This window comes from Carcharodon carcharias, chromosome 4, assembly GCF_017639515.1.
Source record: "Carcharodon carcharias isolate sCarCar2 chromosome 4, sCarCar2.pri, whole genome shotgun sequence".
Classification (NCBI taxonomy): Eukaryota; Metazoa; Chordata; class Chondrichthyes; order Lamniformes; family Lamnidae; genus Carcharodon; species Carcharodon carcharias.
The window spans coordinates 97,752,352-97,773,309 of NC_054470.1; the positions used below are offsets into that span (position 1 = coordinate 97,752,352).

At 40.6% G+C, this 20,958-nt stretch overlaps 1 protein-coding gene across 3 annotated transcripts in view; it reads right to left on the bottom strand.

Annotated features, from left to right (window-relative positions):
• ric1 (RIC1 homolog, RAB6A GEF complex partner 1) overlaps positions 1-20,958 on the bottom strand; it is a 165,538-nt gene that overhangs the window by 88,895 nt on the left and 55,685 nt on the right. For all 3 annotated transcript variants that reach the window (XM_041186021.1, XM_041186019.1, XM_041186022.1), the window contains exon 3: positions 9,887-9,966. In XM_041186021.1, the coding sequence (XP_041041955.1) occupies positions 9,887-9,966 (80 nt within the window). The remainder of the gene's footprint in view (positions 1-9,886; positions 9,967-20,958) is intronic.

Sequence of the window (20,958 nt, forward strand, 5' to 3'; positions counted from 1 at the left end):
CAATTAATGCTCTATCAGTCTACTCTTGATCATCAATAAAGTGATGGAAAGGGTCATCAGTGCTATCAAGCGACGCTTGCTTAGCAATAAACTGCTCACTGATGCTTATTTTGGGTTCCATCAGGGTCATTCAGCTTCTGACCTCATTACAGCCTTGGTTCAAATATGGACAAAAGAGTAAACTCCAGAGGCGAGGTGAGTGTGACTACCCTGGACATCAAGACAGCATTTGACCGAGTGTGACATCAAGTAGCCCCAGCAAAACTGGAATCGGGGGAAAACTCTCCACTGGTTGCAGTCATACCTAGCACAAAGCAAGATGGTTGTGGTTGTTGGAGGTAATTCACCGCAGTTCCAGGATATCACTGCAGGAGTTCCTCAGGGTTGTATCCTAGGCCTAACCATTTTCAGCTTCTTCATCAATGACCTTCTTGCCATCATATAGTCAGAAGTGGGGATGTTCGCTGATGACAATGTTCAGCACCATTCACTACTCCTCAGATACTAAAGCAGCCCTTATCCAAATGCAGCAAAACCTGGAAAATATCCAGCCTTGGGCTGACAAGTGGCAAGTAACATCCACGCCACACAAGTGCCAGGCAAAGGCCATCTCTAACAAAAGAGAATCTAACCGTCACCCCTTGACATCCAATGGCATTACCATCGCTGAGTCTTCCACTATCGACATCCCACAGGATACCACTAACCAGAAACTGAACTGGACTATCCTTATAAATGCTGTGGCTACAAGAGCAGGACAGAGGCTAGGAATCCTGCAGCAAGAACCTCACCTTTTGACTCTCCAAAGCCTGTCCATCATTTACAAGGCACAAGTCAAGAGTGCAATGGAATACTTTCTACTTGCGTGGACGAGTGCAGCTCCAACAAGAAGCTTGACACCATCTACAGCAAAACAGCCCATTTAATTGGCACCCTCTCCATAAACATTCATTCCCTCCACCACTGACGAACAATGGCAGCATTGTGTACCAACTATAAGATGCACTGCAGAGACTCACCAAGGCTCCTTAGACAGCACCTTCCAAACCCATGACTGTTACCAGCTAGAAGGACAAGGGCAGCAGATACATGGGAAACACCACCAACTAGAAGTTCTCCTCCAAGCCGCTCACCATCCTGACTTGGATATATAATCCCCGTTCCTTCACTGTTGCTGGGTCAAAATCCTGGAACTTCTCCCTAATAGCACTGTGGGTGTACCTTGACCACAGAGACTGCAGCGGTTCAAGGCGGCAGCTCACCATCACCTTCTCAAGGGCAATTAGGGGGGGATGTGCAATAAATACTGGCCTAGCCACTGGCGCCAATATCCCGTAAATTAATTTTTAAAAATTGCAAAAAGCAATGAATCAAATACTCAAAAACTTTTAAGATGTACTGTTTCAATCTCGGATTAATGTTGCACTTTTTTTGTTAATGGACAAAAAAGGAACAACTGCTGAATCAGAGTACTGAGCATAACTGAATGAAAGGCAATTTTGTATTCTTTGCCTTTTTGGACCATTTCTGCAGACTTCAGGGAATGTCTGTGGCCAGAAAACTGGTGGCAATGCAAATTTTGAACACTTACACATGTACATTATTCACACCACTGTGTTTTGTTGTGCAACAGTAACAGAACGAATTCAGAGGACATGTGGCACATGACGTTTCAAATCAAAAGTGTTTGCATGCTGAATTTATCATCCTAATTTGATGTATAATTTATTTATATATTAGTAGCCAAAATGAGGCCACAAATAAAAGTTGCACAGCAAACGATAACAGGGTTTAACCAATTTGATTCCTACAGTGCTGTATTTGAACTCTACTTGGCAATATCTTCGTTATCAGAGGTTATCTTCACATTTAAAGGTAGCATTAATCCTGTGCTGTATATGAAAACCCAGGGGAAACAGCAGCAACATTTACAAATGTATTATAATGCAAGATTGAAACAGGACTGAAGGACTTTGATATGATCTGTTGGTTGTGGGATGCTTAGCTCTGTCTATTGCATCCTGCTTCTGCTGTTTAGCATGCGAAGTAGCCCTGTGTTGTGTCTTCACCAGGTTGATACCTCATTTTTAGGTATGCCTGCAGCTGCTCCTAGCATGCCCTCCTGCACTCTTCATTGAACCAGGGTTGATCCCATGGCTTGATGCTATTGGCACAGGGAGGGGTATGCCAAGCCATGAAGTTAGATTGTGGTTGAACATAATTCTACTGATACTGATAGCCCACAGCACCTCATGCTTACCCAGTCTTGAGCTGCTGGATGTGTTCTGAATTATCCCATTTAGCACGGTGGTAGTGCCTCACAACACCATGGAGAATATGCTCAATGTGAAGATAGGACTTTTAGATGGGGCCTCATCTTTGCAAGGACTATGCAGTGGTCACTCCTACATATACTGTCATGGAAATACGCATCTGCAACAGGTAGACTGGTGATTCATGTCTAGTTGGTTTTTTTCCCCCTTGTTAGTTCCCCCACCTGCTGCAGGCCCAGTCTGGCAGATATGTCCTTTGGACTGGGTCAGCTTGGTCAGTAGTGATCCTACCAAGCCACTTTTGTGGTGGTCATTAAAATCCCCAACCCAGATGACATTCTGTGCCCTTGGCGTCCTCAGTGCTTCCTCCAAGTAATATTATTCTTTTCTCTTGCTCAGTTCTTTGCAGCAAATACCTTTCAAAAAAACATACAGATCCTGACTTCTGCTGCCAAAAACAAGTTTATGCTCCTTATGGAATGCCTGCCAATTAATGTTCACTTTTTTTCCAAAAGATCCTGAACAACCCACTTGTGTCCAACCTCATAGGTTAAATGCAAGTGAACAGCCTGTGCTTCTCTAAGCTTACTTTTATATAAAGGATTTTAGGGGACATGGTAAGAGCAAAGGACCACTTGGCAAGCACCAACAAGTTTGAGAACTCCACCAAAGTGTTACATCAAAACCCTTGCTGCCATTACCAAGTTCGTGAGGTCAGTTTATTTGAACTGCCCCCATTTTCACTGCAGCAGCTCGGCGTGCTTATTTTTTTTTAATAGAGAAGAGAAAACATTCAAATTATAAATCCACCAATAAATTGAGAGACGTTCTTCAGGTTTGTTTGCAAGACGTTGCCATCAAAACAACTCTGTTTGACCCAGTGGCATTTAAAGTAATTTCAGGCAACGTGGAGCAGTAAGTTGTAGAAGGAATCCTATTTCTAACTCTAATAATTAAGATGAGAGTCTAATATTTGCAGCCATTTCAATACTCCATAATGGAGAGCTTGCCTCCAAGCCACTCACCATCCTGACTTGGGAATATAAATGCCATTCCTTCATCGTTGCTGGGTCAAAATCCAGGAACTCCCTCCCTAACCGCACTGTGAGTATACCTACACCAGATGGACTGCAGCGGTTCAAGAAGGCAGCTCATCAACGCCTTCTCAAGGGCAATTAGGCATGGGCCATAAATGTTAGCCTAGCCAGTGATGCCCACATCACATGAACGAAAAAAAAAATCAAACAATGTAATATGCAAATAGGCATTTGGTACTACAGAACATGAGTATTGCTGGAAAAAAAAAAGTCGTCAAAGCTTTTCACCTTGCACTCTTCATGACACTTCGCAAGTGTGTGTACAGTATAAATTGTTGTCTTTCCCCTATATTGGTATTCTTGCAAAGTGTCCTAAAGAGTGCAAGACAAAAAGCTTTGACCTGTCTCTTTTCTCAGCAATGCTCAGTAATATTCAGTGCAATAACAGAAGTAAGTATGAGGCCATTGCGAGATTCTTGTTGACACACTTGCTCAATTAGCATTGAGCAGGAAATTATACAGTGCCAAGTGTAAATGCCAGTTCAAACGTTCCTAATAAAGGTTAAACGTAGATGTCTACTGTGAGGAACTAAGATCTTACCTTCTATATTTTTCTTGTAAAATAGTAACGAGCATCTCTCTATATATCTCTAAAAATTTCAAACCAGATCTATGTCTGTCTGTGACCCTGAACAAAAGGAGCTAACTGGCAGTATCAAAGAAAATCGCACCTCACTATCCATGAACAACTCCCTGTGGGCTGCACATACCAAATTCAAAGAGTTATACAAAGGCCAGCTGCATATCATAACCCAGCCTGGCTAACAGGAGTCTGCTTGTCTACTAAGACAAAGGGCTTGCAACCTTCCTTTCAATTCTTAATGGTTGAGACATTCAACAATCAAGGGGGCCTAGGTGAGGGATACACATCCTCTGTCAAGGGCAGCGTGGAGAGATGGAAGTCATGTGACATGGACTTCTGGTTTGTGGAACCAGTAATATTGCCTTTCTGTACTGCAAAGTCTCAGGTCTGCCATTTTACTATCCAACTAGCAGCATCACAGAGCAGCAGCTCTGGCCCAGAGTGGACACCTGGCCCCATCTACACTACTTCTATTAGAAATTCTGGACCAGCACCTACAAGTCAGATTCATCTCTGCATGCCTATCTCATCATGTGAAGTCAACACCATTGGAGTTAGTAATTATCCAACATCAGTTTTCAGCTCACCGACCTCTGAAGAAATACCTCAGTGGACTTTGACTCTAGAACCCACTCAAAACACTTTCTTTTCTTTGTAGTCTCTGCACTATAAATCTTTATTTTCTATATCCCTCTCTGAATGCAAAGCAACAGTGCCACCTTCCTCCTGGGTTTTGAGTGCGTGCAAATAAACTAACCCTTTGAGTTCATCCTATCGCGAGTTTGCTGTGGGATTATTAATAGAAAATTGGATCACACCAAAACTTATAAATGGGGAAACAAATCAAAACACCTTTCCTCTCTCCACCCGTCCATGAGCAAAGAAATTAGTGTTTTTTAAATTAACCCTCCTCCTATTCGCAACACTACTAATGAACTTAAAGCATCCATTCCCATCTTTCACAGAACTCTACTTTTGAACTGCTCCAATAAGGTTTCTGTCTCATCCACAGAGCTGAAACAGATCTTACCAAAGCCACAAATGATATCTTATGTAACTGTGACAGTCCTTCTTGATCTGCCTGCAGACTTTATATGGTTGACCACACCACCCTCTAACTTTTCTCCATTGTCTTCCACCTGGCTGGGACTGCTCTTTACCCAATTCCATTCTTATGAAATTATAGCCAGAATATCAATTGCAATGGCCTCTCTCCCTGCTCCAGCACTATTACCGCTGATGTCCATCAAGGATCCATCTTTGATCCCTCCTATTTCTCATCTACATGCTTCCCCAGTGAAGTGGCATAATCTGAAAGAGCGTTAGTTTTCACATTATGCTGACAACACCCAGCTCTACCTAACCAACACCGCTCTCAATCTCTCAATTTAGCAACAATGGAGGAATAATTAGGCTTCTTAAACATCATCCAGTCAGATGAGCAGAAATTTCATCCAAATATTGGGAAGGCTGAAGCCATTATTTTTGGTCACCACACCAAACCACTTTCCTTAGTTGCTGATTCCATTCCTCTCCCTGGCAACAGTCCAAGATTAAACCAGCTTGGTCTCAACCTTGGTGCCGGATTTGACCCTGAGATGAACTTCCTACATCATATTCACACCTTTACTAAGACAATCTATTTCAATCGCCGTAATATTACCTGACTTCACCCCTCTCTCAGTTCATCGGCCACTAAAGACCATTCTTGCCTTTGTTACCTCTAGACTTAACTATTACAATGCACTCCTGGCTGGTTATCCCTATTCTGCCCTTCGTAAACCTGAGATCATCTAAAACTCTGTGGCCAATCTTAACTTGCATAAAGTCCTATTTACTCTGCTTATTGGCCTACATTAGCTCCTGGTCAAGCAACATCTTGCTTTTAAAATTCTTATACTTGTTTTCAAACCCTTCCACTGCCTCATACCTTCCATTTTTTGCAACCTTCTCCAATTCCACAACCCTCTGATGTGTGGACTCTAATTCTGGCCTCTTGTGCCTCTCCAATTTTAAATGCTCCACCGCTGGCATCAGTGCTTTCTTTTACCAAGGTCCTAAGCGCTGAAATTCCCTCCCCACATCTCTCTGCTTTGCGACCTCACTTTTCTTATTTAAGACACTCCTTAAAATCTACCTCTTTGATCAAGCTTTTGATCTACCCGACCTAATATCTCTGAATGTGACTCATTGTCACAATTTGCCTTACATTACTCCTGTCATGCATTTTGGCACATTTTATGTTAAAGGTGCTATACAAATATACGTTTCTGTTATATCAATTTAATGACAATGATAAAGAGCAGATGTAGCGCTGACCCCATTATGTCTGCAGTGGTGCACTCTAATTGGCCTTCCTGCTTCAGCCTAGGGAGATGGTGGATTGAAAACTCAGTCAGAGCTCCCACTTCCAAATGTTACATGATGCAAACATAGGGACAGGGAGAGAATGTGAGAGACACCTCAATGTAATGGTTTGCCAATGCTCAACGCCTAGGTTCACAAGTGAAGAGTGCCACCCTGGAAAGGTGGTTACCGATGGCTCAAGGAACCATACACCAGCATGAAACAGTTGGGGTGGAGTAGCCCACAAAAGTGGCTGCATCATGATTCACCAAAAAACAACATAAATGACAGTTTTTGGTGCTGCTATGTGATTCAAAAATACTATGTAATACTATTGTAAGCTTTCAAAGGCAGTACTTCTTACAATAGCATGTTTCGACTAAAAACAAACCAAAACAATCTTCAAATATTTAAGTCAATGACATTATGACTTAGGAGGATTGAAAAAAAATGCAATAATGAAAATCAGATATGGTAGCAAGGAAGCTCACGGTGTTAAGGATTTTTTTCCCCCAAAAGTCCATATATAAAAAGATAACCACTATCTGGCATGGAGGGAGAAAAATATAGGGGATAAAGAAAACATTTCAAATCTTTCCAGGTTGATAGTTTGAACATCTATCTGGGGAGCTTTCAAGGGATGTTGAAAGTTAACATTTGCAATATTAGATTCATATATAAAACTAATAAGGTCAAATTATACATGTGCAGAAAAGTTTAAATGAGGAAAGTCTCTACAATTTGAAATTAAAAGGGATAGGAAATCCAGCTATGTCAGTCAGACCATTGTCTTGCAGTTTTTTTTAATCTTTTTATATTAAAGTATTCTTCATTTCAGAGTCTCCTTTCTTGGCCAACTATAATTTTTGGCCCATTTCTTGATTTTGAAGATTGCATAATTGCGATGATTCTGGTCTACTGGCAACTCATTTTTCTACCCTTCCAACTCTCCCTTTTAACTTGGAACTCAGCCTCCAATACTTTCCCTTTCTGTTTCTCTGTATAATATAATGTAAAGTACATTTACACAAGAGCAAACATGGTGTCCAAATGTGCCAATCTTCCAGAGGCATTTCTATTTTCAGCTTAAGGACTCAAAATACAAAAGAAAGTTCAATTCACTGTGCCCATCTTCAAAAAGTACTAAGGATCAGTGAGGGCCATTGCTCTTCGCCACATGCGTGGCAGCCATCTGACTCTCAAGGCAACAGCCTAAGAGCCAAAGCATTTTAGATACTTTACCATACTGCAATGAGTGACTGAAGAATTCAGCTCTAGAGGGACAGTGCTTGCCACAGCTGGTACATGCATAAAACGCTGTCACATGATAGAACCAATGTTTTTATTGACTCTTGATGTCCAGAGGTTACCACTTTTGAGGTTCTGCTTTCTAATTTAACCTCTAGCTGTTCATTCTCCCTAAGCAGAGCCTCTTTAGTCCTACCTATGTCATTGGTACTAACATGGGCCACAGCCACTGGATCCTCCCCCTCCCGCTGCAAGTTCCTCTCCAACCCTGAGCAGCTGTCCTGAACCCTGGCACAGGCATGCAACACAGCCCTCTGGACTCTCAGCTGCAGAGAACCGTGTCTATCCCTCTGACTATGCTACTCCTACTACCACTACATTCTGATTGGCTTCCTGTACCACAGTGCCATGGTCAGTTCACTCATCTACCTTGTAGTTCCCATTCTCATCCAGGTAACCTGCAAGAACCTCAAACCTTTTGGGCAACTGCAAAGGCAATCCCCACATCTGTCTCACTTGCAGTCACACACTGCTGTCCCTGACCACTGACCAAATCAGAAGGCCCTATCCAGGTTTGATTTTTTGCTTCTAGACATGTTATAAAAGAGTTTACTGCCAGATCTTGTGTGTAGTGATACACCTTCAGTGCTAGATCAGAAAGGAAGCAAAACAGCAGAAAGAGAATACACCAAAGAGTTAAAACAGCCGGATTTAAAAAAAAATTCATTCATCGGATGTGGGCATCGCTGGCCGGGCCAGCATTTATTGCCCATCCCTAACTTTCCTTGAGAAGGTGGTGAGCTGCCTTCTTGAACCACTGTAGTCCATGTGGTGTAGGTACACCCACAGTGCTGTTAGGGAGGGAGTTCCAAGATTTTGACCCAGCTACAGTGAAGGAAAGGTGATATATTTCCAAATTAGGGTGGTGAATGGCTTGGAGAGGAACTTCCACGTGGTGGTGTTCCCATTTGTCTGTTGTTCTTGCCCTTCTAGATGTTAGAGGTCATGGGTTTGGATGATGCTGTCCAAGGAGCCTTGGTGAGTTCCTGCAGTGTATCTTGTAGATGGTACACACTGCTGCCGATTAATCACCATAGTACTGGGTTATAGCGTTTGTATCATCTTACCCAGAATCTGATGCAAGGGGCAGAATATTAAGATTTGTAAATAAAAATAGGAACGTTTCAGAATATTTTGACTATTTTTCATAGCAAGGATTTGAAAAATACAATTTACTTTTAAAAGTGTTTTTAAAAGCAAGTGTATTTTCAGAATTGAAACAGGCAAAGAGATTGCAGTTAAAATGCAATAAACAAAGCTATCAAGTTGCTTCTCTAAGGATTGTAAGCAATAAGAAATTTCTAACTTGCCTGTGTAAAGCACCTCACACCTATTTTATTAGGAACTCTGATTCCTAGCTTCCAGCAAGGCTGAGCCTGCTGGTTGTGAACAAAGGATAATAAAATCAAAGATAAAAGCATTTCCTAAATGAACAGTTCACCCTGAGGTTTGCACATTGAGCAGATGAAAGATGAAATTTAATGCAAGAAATGAGGTGAAATATTATGAATGAAAAATGAGTGTAGAAAAATAAGCACTGATAAAACGGACGGTGAATTCAGCCAAGAGGTAGGGGATTATTGATTATGCAAATATATGCATGGGTCAGCATGGCCTACATGTCAATATGAAACATTGATGATAGCGCCAAATTAGGATGATGATGAATTTGGATCTTGTATAAAACTACTCAGATTTAGTGCCATAATTTGGATTTGTAAACAGTGAATGTGTTCCTACATAAAAGAGTTGACCTATTGTATCTACTTGTACAAAAGAACCCAGGGCTATAATTCCATCCTTGTGACTTGCGTTGTACATTTGAGTCTGGCTTGTGCACTTCTGCAGCCTCTCCAAAGAAAGAAACAATGAGTGGTGAGGATGAGGTCAGATACAAATTGCTAAGCTGCTTCATTTCATAGGAAGATGAACATATAGCAGAGCAATTATGGTCAGTTCAATCAATACATTAGAAGGTAGGGGCAGCAAGTTGGAGAATGGTATTAAACTAAGTAGTTATTGTGAAGAAGAACATCAGCACAAGCTTGATGGACTGATTAGCCTGTTTCTATGCTGTAATGTGCTAATAGTTTTATGGGTGGTGGGGTAAGAGGAAATACATTTGTGAGCCTGAGATTCTTTGGAAAACATACTTTCCATTGAGTTTCTGCAATAATCCCCAAATTAAACCTGCTCATTGATGTATGGTATCGATCACAAAGGGTCATCTATGTCAATTAAGCACCACTTCCATTTCAAAATTAAAAGTTAAAACTCACTTGGGATATACTGGTTCATATAAGCATTTCTCTTGTCCTGAATACACAATGTCAAAGAGCAAGATGTATCCATTTGCAGTCTGAAAGAAACAAAAATCAAAATTATTACACTTAGTAAAAATGTAACTAAAGTGGCCATTCTTCCCAATACCATAGAGGCATTTTTGCCACGGTAAAACATACTGCAATAACAAAGGTGCAAGACAGTCAACAAATTAGGCATGTTCTTTTGTAAATTTATGAATATAGGTTTTATTATGATTACCTTATACTTCTACACGCACAATGTTGGATGCCAAGAGCCTGTGATATTTAATACATTGAGTTCTCTTTTAAAAGCCTGGTATGACAATCCTTCAGCAGCACTTATTAGCTGAGCTTGAAGTTGACAATTCAGCTATATAATAGGTTCAGCTTTTGTTTTATGATCCAGAAGCTTTTCAAACAATACTTTTAGGTTATGAGCAAACTTGATTTTCTCCCACTACACAGTTAATTTTGAAAATAACCTAGATAAAAAAAAGACTGCATTTGTGTGATTACAATTTTCATGGAGAAGTAGTGAAAAATGACAAATTCACTAATATGTAAAAACAATGCTCAGTAAAGTTGCCAAAGGGCTGCATTTGAGACTTGCAAAGGAAATCTCACCATAGAAATGGAGTTTAAGTTGTTGATCTGCCTGAAAGAAAAACAGATAATGCAGCCTTTTAACCAAATAATTTGTAAGTTACTACCCCAGCTGATGTTCAAGAAAAAAACACTCAAGACTGGCAAACTGGCTATAACCCCTGATATTTGTATGGGTCACTATTTAAAGTAGTAAGGCTCAAGAGTGAATTGTCCATTCTGATGGAGATAAATATTTCAGACAAAAGTAAAATATTTCAGATTTCCAGCATCTGCAGCAAGAACAAAAAAAGCTGCAAAAACTCAGCAGGTCAGGCAGCAACAGGGTGAATGTTTCAGGTTTTAGCAGAACTTATCAAAAATCAGTATTGACTTTTGGGGATGACTGACAAAAAGGATGAACCGTTCAAGCTAACTGCTCACTCAGAGGTAGAGATTTTCTTTGTAGAGGTAATAGTCTTCTTTAATCACAAGGTTCTTTTATTCCCTCTGTTCTTCTTCTCCCTAGCAGGTGTAATAGGTATTCTTATCAGTGCAAGGTAAAGGACAGAGTATCAGAGGTTGGAGGTTAAATTTTTACATACACCAGCCTGTCACAGATAAAGCTGAGTACCACTAAATTGCTAGCAGTCTAGATTAAGAAAGAGAAGTCCACTCAGATGTCATCACTCATGCATAAGGTGGGTTCAGTCAGAACTGAAGATTCAAGTGGAATGGATAAGCTCACTGCCAAAAGGCAGCTCAATGACTTGATGCTCCAGGAGCTACTGCCCTTGCCCCAGGAAAATTATGACACTGACACAAATGACAACCACATAGCTTATAAAGATAGCTAACCATAAGTACCTATATAATAATGCAAATATATTGGTTATCAAAGCTATTAACTTGTCAGCTATCAAGGGCTTTAAATTACCTTACCAAGCGTATCACATTCTGATCACTTATAATTAATACTCAAATGTCCATTAATGGTGATTTATACTTATAAATTGAATTGTAACTGGCTTCTGTAATCAATAAACAATACATCAGTGCCTGACTGGCTGACATCTTCCTTGAGGATTTGCCAAGAAAGGGTTAATTAATGCACTCGGTAGCTTGCAGATATCCTAATTTGTGAAGAAATATAGATATAATTAGGTGGAATTCAGATACCATTAGGACATTAGATGGTTTGAAATAAAGATTCTCTTAATACAAATGAATCTAAGCAGAAAAGGGTTAAAGATTTCACCCACACAGGGACACCTGTAATACTTGGCTTAGAGCAAATGGTCACTACTTAAAGATCTCTATCTACTGGCATTTCTTTAAAAACTTTTGCACAGAAGTAACCTGGCACAACCTGCTACAAGAAAAAAAGGAAATGTAGTTTTGGCAAAAGGAATGTTGAAAGGATAGTGGTATACGTCAATATCGATTTTGTCTGTCACATGGCAATACTGATGTTTTTAAGTTTGAGAAGTGGATTCATTGAAGGCCGGTACCAACTAGCACGAATATCTTGTGAACTATTATCAATTAATTAAAAATTATCAAAAGACAGAAATGGGACATTACACATCACCCTTAGTTATATATAATGACTTGATAGGGGAAAAATGAAGGAACTTTGGAATTGTTACTGTAAGACATGACAAACATTTATTGACCAGATAAAAGCTCACACTTCATATTAAGAAAATTCTCAACAATTAAATAATTTATCAATAGGGAATGATATAACATAAGGATATTGCAATGGGGATGAAACTGCACAAAGAGGTAGCATCCAAATTTGCAAGATTACCTTATCAAGTAAGAAACAGTATAAAGATGGGAACTTCACTGAAAACTCAGATGTGTTGAAATCTTCAATACAATGGTTGCCATTAGAGCCAAATGTATAGTTGGACACTTCTGATCTTAATTGAGGAGAAGTGTCTTGCTAAGCAGGCAGCTTACTGCTCGGGGATTTAAGGTAACACCTTACTTTAGATTTTGATGGATATTCTAGGATATTTTGACTGTAGCACTATAGAGGTTTAACTTGTAGATTCTATATTAGAATTAAGACGTTTTCCATCTTTTTATAGTCTTTAATGTTGCAATGTAATTAGCTATCTTAAGTGTTCTTTAATAAATGTGCAAATAACTTGGTAAAATATAACATCTCACATAGTATTCTGTATACAACTCCAAGGAACCCCTCTTTGTATATTCCTATTGGGGAGATAAATTATTAGAGAGAGATTCCTGGGCCCTTATAATATCCGGGCTGGTGCTCATTAAGGACAGCTATCTGGAAGAAGGTAACACTTTTTGTTAGTTACTCTCCTTGAGGGAGAAATCGATCATCTCTTCAGACCCAAACAAGTGTCTATGAGGCTGGCTGTTTTAAACTTAAATGAGGGTGGTTATCAGGAAAGTAAAATAGACCCATAAGGGGTTAAGATTATAATCCACTTCAAGATGGCGCCCAATGGGTTTTGAGTTGTTACAGAATCCTATACGTATGTTTGTGTCTAAAATGTGCATTTTAAATTTTTAATTATAGTAGGAGTGTTTTACTGGCAGTAGTATCAAGTCTCAGATTTAAGTATTTAGGCACAGCAAACCCTGATCACAGTTTGTAGAACTTAAATCAGGATTCCCTCAGTTTAATATTGGAGTTTGGAAATTTCCTTTAAAGTTCACTTGAAATCCTAATCAAAGTTAGGTCCTGACAATGGCAAACAATGAAGTTGGTTTAGTCTTCCCCTTGGGGATTTGACAACGTTTTTTCCACAGAACAAATAATGCTATTTATAGACTCGAACGCAAGTTCTGTCGAAGGGTCATGAGGACTCGAAACGTCAACTCTTTTCTTCTCCGCCGATGCTGCCAGACCTGCTGAGTTTTTCCAGGTAATTCTGTTTTTGTTTTGGATTTCCAGCATCCGCAGTTTTTTTGTTTTTAATGCTATTCCAATGCCTACTTAAGATCAGATAATTGTCTTTGAGAACAAAGGCTTTGATGTGTACTGTAATGGATAATGGATCCTACAATTATCAAAACTAAATGGGCAGATTGGGGGATTCACACATCATCAGATGCAACTGATTGATTTTTATCAAATTCTTGTACCTGCCTACAGTATTACGGCTGCCCTAGATGTGGGGCTGGTACTTAATTTGGTTTGCCGATAGCCTGTTTTAAGTGTTTCCTTAAAATCTCACCCAGGCCTGTGGAGGCATCCACATTCCAGGGCGACTGGCAGACACATACTGAGGTACAGCTAGACTGCATGTGGGGTTTGGGGGGGGGGGGGGGGGGCGGAAGCGGGTGTGTGTGTGTGCGTGCGCGCAAGAGAGAGAGAGATAAACATCTCCTAGAGCAACTCCTTTAGAAATACTAAATTATCTAAAGAGTCATCCAAATCAACATGGCAAGGGCCTCACTCTCTTGATGCAGGTTGATACAAGCCCAGGAAACAAGTGTCCTATTCAAGATCACAAAGGGAAATTCGATCTTCTCAATACTATTAGAGATTTAGAGAAACGAGCTGTCCTAATTAAAATGCCTACTAGAACTAATTCACTTTTGTTTGGTGTCCCTAAAGCTCACGGCAGATGAAAGTTAGTGGTTGAAGTTTCCGTGCCCCACACTAATCAACAACAGAATTCGAGTGCCCTTCTCTCTGGCATAAAAAGGGAAAAATATAAATTCTGTATTGACCTAGTGAATGGCTTTTGGTGACAGCCATTTAAAGAAACTGATTGGCAGAAAACGGCAATAACTGTCCCCGATGGCTATCAGTGTTGCTGGACTAGGCTGCCCCAAGGATATCAAAATAGCCCTGTACTTTCGTAAAAACAAAATGCTAAAAAACTCAGGTCTGGCAGCATTTGTGGAGAGAGAAACAGAGTTAACGTTGCTTTCACCATAGCCCTGTTCTTTTATTCCGCTCATTACAGATCTTTTAGAAGGCTTGCCCAATGTTAGCTCTTATGTAGATGACATATATGTTTCACAAAATGATCTCCATAACAATTTGAACGCTCTTGATATGGCTTTATCCTGGCTCACTGCTGCCAGATATTTGATCAATATTAAAAAAGGAGTCAGTTCATTAGTGAGGAAGTAGATTTTCTGGGCCTCCATATTACTGGAAGTGGTAAGGGTTAACTCATTTCTATAAAGAAAAACTATCCACAATTCAATACCCTAGAACTTGGAAAAATCTACTGGCAAGTTTGGGACTTAACTTTGCTAGGTCTGAATAGCCCCATTCGGGATTAAGGTTATAATCCACTTCAAATTGAGGGCTGAGGTGAAACAAATTTAATTTGAACCAGTTAGTCTAAGAACAGTTTGGTCAAGCTGATCCAAACCCTACTCACTCGAAGACATGCTGGAGGTAAACACAGACAGTTCCTAGGTGAGGGATTTCAGGAATCTATCCAATTCCTCTGCATACATTCATCAGAATACTAAATTCAGCATTGCTGGAAATCTTTAGTAACTAATAGATTTTTATGAGCTAAAGAGAGAAATTATATTTTTGAGTTAGTATAAAAGCAGTACTCAAGATCGTCTTTAGGAGCCTTGAACAGAGCATGAGAAAAGACTTGCAATTAGATAGAGTCTGTTACAACCAAAGGACGACCCAAACCCTTTACAGCCAACCAAAGCACTTTTGATGCATAGTCACTGCTGTAGTGTAGGAAATGCAGCAGAAAATGTGTGCATAGCAAGCTCCTACAAATGGTATTGAAACAATGGCTAGATAATCTGTTTTTGTGATGTTGATTGAGGGGTAAATATTGGCCAGGACACTGAAGAAGAACATCGCACTCTTCTCTGGAATGGTGTCATGAAACTTTGGTTTAACGTCTCATCTGAAAGATGGCACTTTCAATAATGCAGCACTCCTGTAGTATTGTGCTGGATTTTTGCACTCACATCTTGGAATGGGAGTTCAAACTGCAACCTTCTGACTCAGAGGTCATGGTTTACCAGGGAGTGCTACTGAATAGCTAGTAGTGCATCTGTAAATTGCAGAATATTAAATGCAACACTTGTTGGCATGCAAACTTTGTTCTTCATATACAAATAAGAGACAAGTTTCAGGTAACTTGTAGACCATTAGGGTTCAGAATTTTAAAGTGTGGGCCACGCCAAGTTTGCTAAGTGGCAAACACCTTATCCCTAGATACAAATCTACTGCCTTCAAAAGGTCCTGTGTACAATAACCAGTATTAAATCTGGAATAGAGTTCATTGGAGTTAAATTTTTGGTGAAACTTAAAACAGTTCAGTGCGTTTGAAATTTGTATGCATGTTTAGTAATCATCTAGTACAAGTTAGCTTAGTTGAAAAGTTCCAATTTTATAAAGATCAATGCACATAATGTGAATATACAAATTTTAAGTGGAATATGCTAAACACAATTAATCTTTCTTGTTTAGAATGCTGACTAGTTTATATGAAAAAAAAATTGCTTTTGCAGATAGACATTTATTTAAAGGTAAAAACAAAAAAACTGCGGATGCTGGAAATCCAAAACAAAAACAGAATTACCTGGAAAAACTCAGCAGGTCTGGCAGCACTTGGAAAAATTTATTAATTTTGCTTCCAATCTCCACCCCTCCATCATTTTCACGTGGTCCATCTCTGACACTTCCCTTCCCTTCCTTGACCTCTCTGTCTCAATCTCTGGTGATAGACTGTCCACCAATATCCATTACAAACCCACCGACACCCACAGCTATCTCGACTACAGCTCCTCACACCCCACTTCCTGTAAGGACTCCATCCCATTCTCTCAGTTCCTTCGCCTCCGTCGCATCTGTTCCGATGATGCTACATTCAAAAACAGTTCCTCTGACATGTCCTCCTTCTTCCTTAACCGAGGTTTTCCACCCACGGTCGTTGACAGGGCCCTCAACCGTGTCCGGCCCATCTCCCGCGCATCCGCCCTCACTCCTTCTCCTCCCTCCCAGAAACATGATAGGGTCCCCCTTGTCCTCACTTATCACCCCACCAGCCTCCGCATTCAAAGGATCATCCTCCGCCATTTCCGCCAACTCCAGCATGATGCCACTACCAAACACATCTTCCCTTCACCCCCCTTATCGGCATTCCGTAGGGATCGCTCCCTCCGGGACACCCTGGTCCACTCCTCCATCACCCCCTACTCCTCAACCCCCTCCTATGGCACAACCCCTTGCCCACGCAAAAGATGCAACACCTGCCCCTTCACTTCCTCTCTCCTCACCGTCCAAGGACCCAAACACTCCTTTCAAGTGAAGCAGCATTTCACTTGCATTTCCCCCAACTTAGTCTACTGCATTCGTTGCTCCCAATGTGGTCTCCTCTACATTGGAGAGACCAAACGTAAACTGGGCGACCGCTTTGCAGAACACCTGCGGTCTGTCCGCAAGAATGACCCAAACCTCCCTGTCGCTTGCCATTTTAACACTCCACCCTGCTCTCTTGCCCACATGTCTGTCCTTGGCTTGCTGCATTGTTCCAGTGAAGCCCAACGCAAACTGGAGGAACAACACCTCATCTTCCGACTAGGGACTTTACAGCCTTCCGGACTGAATATTGAATTCAACAACTTTAGGTCGTGAGTCCCCTCCCCCATCCCCACCCCCTTTCTGTTTCCCCCTTCTCTTTTTTTTTCCCAATAAATTATAAAGATTTTCCTTTTCCCACCTATTTCCATTATATAAAATAAAAAAAAAAACCCACTAGAGCTATACCTTGAGTGCCCTACCATCCATTCTTAATTAGCACATTCGTTTAGATAATATCACCAACTTTATCTTTAACACCTATGTGTTCTATTGTACTATTGTTGTTGACATCTTTTGATATTCTGCTTCTATCACTGCTTGTTTGTCGCTACAACCACACCAACCCCCTCCACCTCTCTGTCTCTCTATCTCTCCGCCCCCCACACACACACCTTAAACCAGCTTATATTTCAGCTCTTTCCTGGACTCGAACTCAAGTTCTGTCGAAGGGTCATGAGGACTCGAAACGTCAACTCTTTTCTTCTCCGCCGATGCTGCCAGACCTGCTGAGTTTTTCCAGGTAATTCTGTTTTTGTTATTTATTTAAAGGCACATTTCTAAACTTCCGGCTAAGTGCCAGTAGCTAGACTGTAGGGATCTTTCCTAGCTTAAGTGCCTCTGGTTTGGCCTCCAGGGCAGGCCAGGACAACCACTGCCAATTAAAATCTACAATCTGTGCCAGGACACATAAGCCAACTCTGGAAACCCATATTTTGTGTGGCTCATGGGGGCCAGGAAGTAGTGAACTAAAATCAAGTGTAAATAGAATGACTAAAGTGACGGCCACTTCCAACTGTTAATAGCAATGGTTTCCAGCATATATTTAATTGCAAATTCCCAGTGTGCGCTGAGATAACTGATGTTAGCTGAGACAGTAATAGAGACACTTCGATTGACTGCAGCACCCGTGTGTAATCTCTCCTTGTAATTTAACACTTGAAGTCCAGGCATCATGACCTGGAATGTTAACTTTTGCTCTCTCCAAAGATGATGCCAGACAGCTGAGTGCTTCCAGCAGTTTCTGTTCATATTTCAGGTTTACAGCATCTGCAGTTTTTTTGCTTATGGATTATTCTGCCGACTGCTCACAATATACCAGGGTATGGTTTAACCAGGGCTTTTTATAGCTGTAGCGCAACATCTATCAGCTTGTATTCTAGTCCTCTACATATCACGGTCAGCATTCCATTTGCATTTTTGATTATTTTCTGTACCTGTTCTTGACATTATAATGATGCCCATGAAGACTCTTTAGAGCTCCAAGTATCCCACCCCTCAGGCTGACAGATTTCAGGAAGTTCTGGAGCTGCACTTAATCATCCCATGCCACCCACCTCCCCCCTACACCTTTTGCTAACACTCTGCCTGGGAACAGTCCAGTGCCAGAAATACTCTGATCATGGTAATGGCATAGGACAAAAATTGACAGTCTTCCTGGGCCTGCATAGGCATAATGCACTGCTACTGCGGTCCCAAGAAAATCAGCCACTACCCGATCTGTTTATTGTTACCTTCATGCAAACACATTGCCATGCTCTGGACCAGTTTTAATGTCCTAAAGTTTTCAATGTCATTTATAAAAATCTGAATTAAGATGGAATAGTCTAACCTCGTGCCCCAACTTTACACCTCATCTGTGATGCAGAATGGTGTTTTATGCTTTTGGTTTCACCCCCCTCCTGGTGAAACTTTTGAAATTGCACTGCACAGTATAGTGGTATCACCAAAAAGGGGCAGAGGCCACTTTCAGCACCACATTTAGTAGCAAAAATAAAACATTGCTGCTTCTGGTTTCGGAATTATTCAACAGGAGTCAAACACAAGTTGATATAAAGGACTGTTTATGCTAATATAAAGTACAAGGTTGATATCTAATACCCTAAAGGTACATGTAGAGGTTGGCTGATGGTTCTCCAGACTGCTGACAGTGTTTTGGAGTTGTTTGTCACCACTTTGACTGGTTTAGGATTTTATGAGCAATGATCTTGGCCCTTAACTTGCAGACTTAACTGTTCAATTCTGAATTTGGGCTAATGAATACGGGGCTCAGATCTCAGCTACATCATTCACTGTCAACCAGGGCCCAGGGGAGGGGGATGTACAAGGTGTAAAACACCAGGGTCCCTGCTCTAGCGGGGGCCTGGGCTCACTGGCCAGAACAGAACATTAGTTCAAAATATTCTCATTTGTACATGGGACTGTTGTTTGTGGTGCTCATGAGTACGTCTTTTGGATGTTACTATCCAGATATTGCATAGGGCCAGGTTCAAGGAAGCAGAGCTGGTTGCATAATACAAATGACTATGTTGTGTGTAATTGTCTGATAAAGCCATGGTTGTAAAGGGTATCAAACTGAAATCTGAGTTTTCGACTGGCTTTACAAATAGAGGCATAGAATACAAAAGCCAAGAAGTTTTGCTAGACTTATATAAAGCAGTTTAACATCACTGTGTCTATGGTTCCCATTTCTTGGCACCTGAAATTTGTAAAGGCTTTGTAGAGCGTTCAGAAGAGATTTACTAGAATGGCTCCAGGAAAGAGGGATTAGAGAAGCTGGGGTTGTTCCCCTCAAAGCCAAGAAGTCTGAAGGGGTTTGCTGAAAGATTTTAAAATTATGAAATGGTTAGATAGAATAAATAGAAACTGGCTCCAATTCTGAAGGGGCAATAATCAGGTGGCCCAGATTGAAGATGATTGGCAAAGAACCAGAGGCGACACAAGGAAAACATTTTTTTTTTTACACACAAAAAGTGGTAAGGATTTGGAATGCACTCCCTGATATTATGGTGGATATAGATTCAAATTAGCATTCAAATGGAAACTGGGTAAATATTTGGACAAAAAAAGGGAAAGAACAGGTGGGGGCAGGGGGTGTAGTAGGACTGACTAGATTTCTCTGAAAGAATTGGCGCAGACTCGATGGGCTCAATGGCCTCCTTCTGTGCTGCACTTTTCTAAAGGACCCAAAGCACATCACGAAGGTGCTCAATGGAAGCTGTCAAAAGGAAAGGCATAAGTTATTCCCTTCAGCAGCACAGCTCTAAAAACAGAATAAACATTGAAAAGTAGCCTATTGCATGCACTATCGTATTGTGGAAGAATTCTAAACAAGGGCAAGAATTAATTCTATACAAGGACAAATGTGTTCGTGGGGAAAAGTTTAGAAATTAAACGCTGGAATGAAGTGAGGAAAAGGTGTAAATGATGAGAGAAACTATAAAAGTGTAATGTAAAAGCAGTTTACAAACATCAAAATCCACAGGGTGCAATTTGAAATTCAGGAGACTTATTCAACTTCAGGTCTATATTTGCTAAAAGCTGCTTATTGTTGGTGAACTACATGTTGCTATTTAATGAAGAGCAACTAATGATTAAGACATACTCATCCAGTGACAATAAGCTGTTAACTACTGTGAAGAGAATTCAACAGGAAGTGGCAACTAGATATTCTCTGCCAGTAGAAATTATAACCGGTAACAAAAATGGATTTTGTCAATTATAATTGAATTCATTCCACATTTTAAATTGATTTACTTTTTAAAAAAAAATCAAATTGCACAACTGGAAGAATTGAGGTCCTCAATTTAAACTAAAATAGAAAAGCAATCATTCATACCTGGAGGCTTTCATATTCAATATACTTAGCATTGGAGTCAGAGTGTACGGCTACCTCTGGTCTTCTTCACAGCCATTTGTTATGATTTAACATTTGCTAGAATCACTTGACTATTTGCCATTTTTATTTACTCCAACTGAAGCACCAGGCTGAGTAACTACTCTTGATACAGAAATGGACAATGCAGGAAAAACCCAGCAGGTCAGGCAACATCTGTGGAGAAAACAAAAATTGACAAACTGGATGCTTCCTCAAACCTTCCCCATTCTGAGGAAGGGTCTA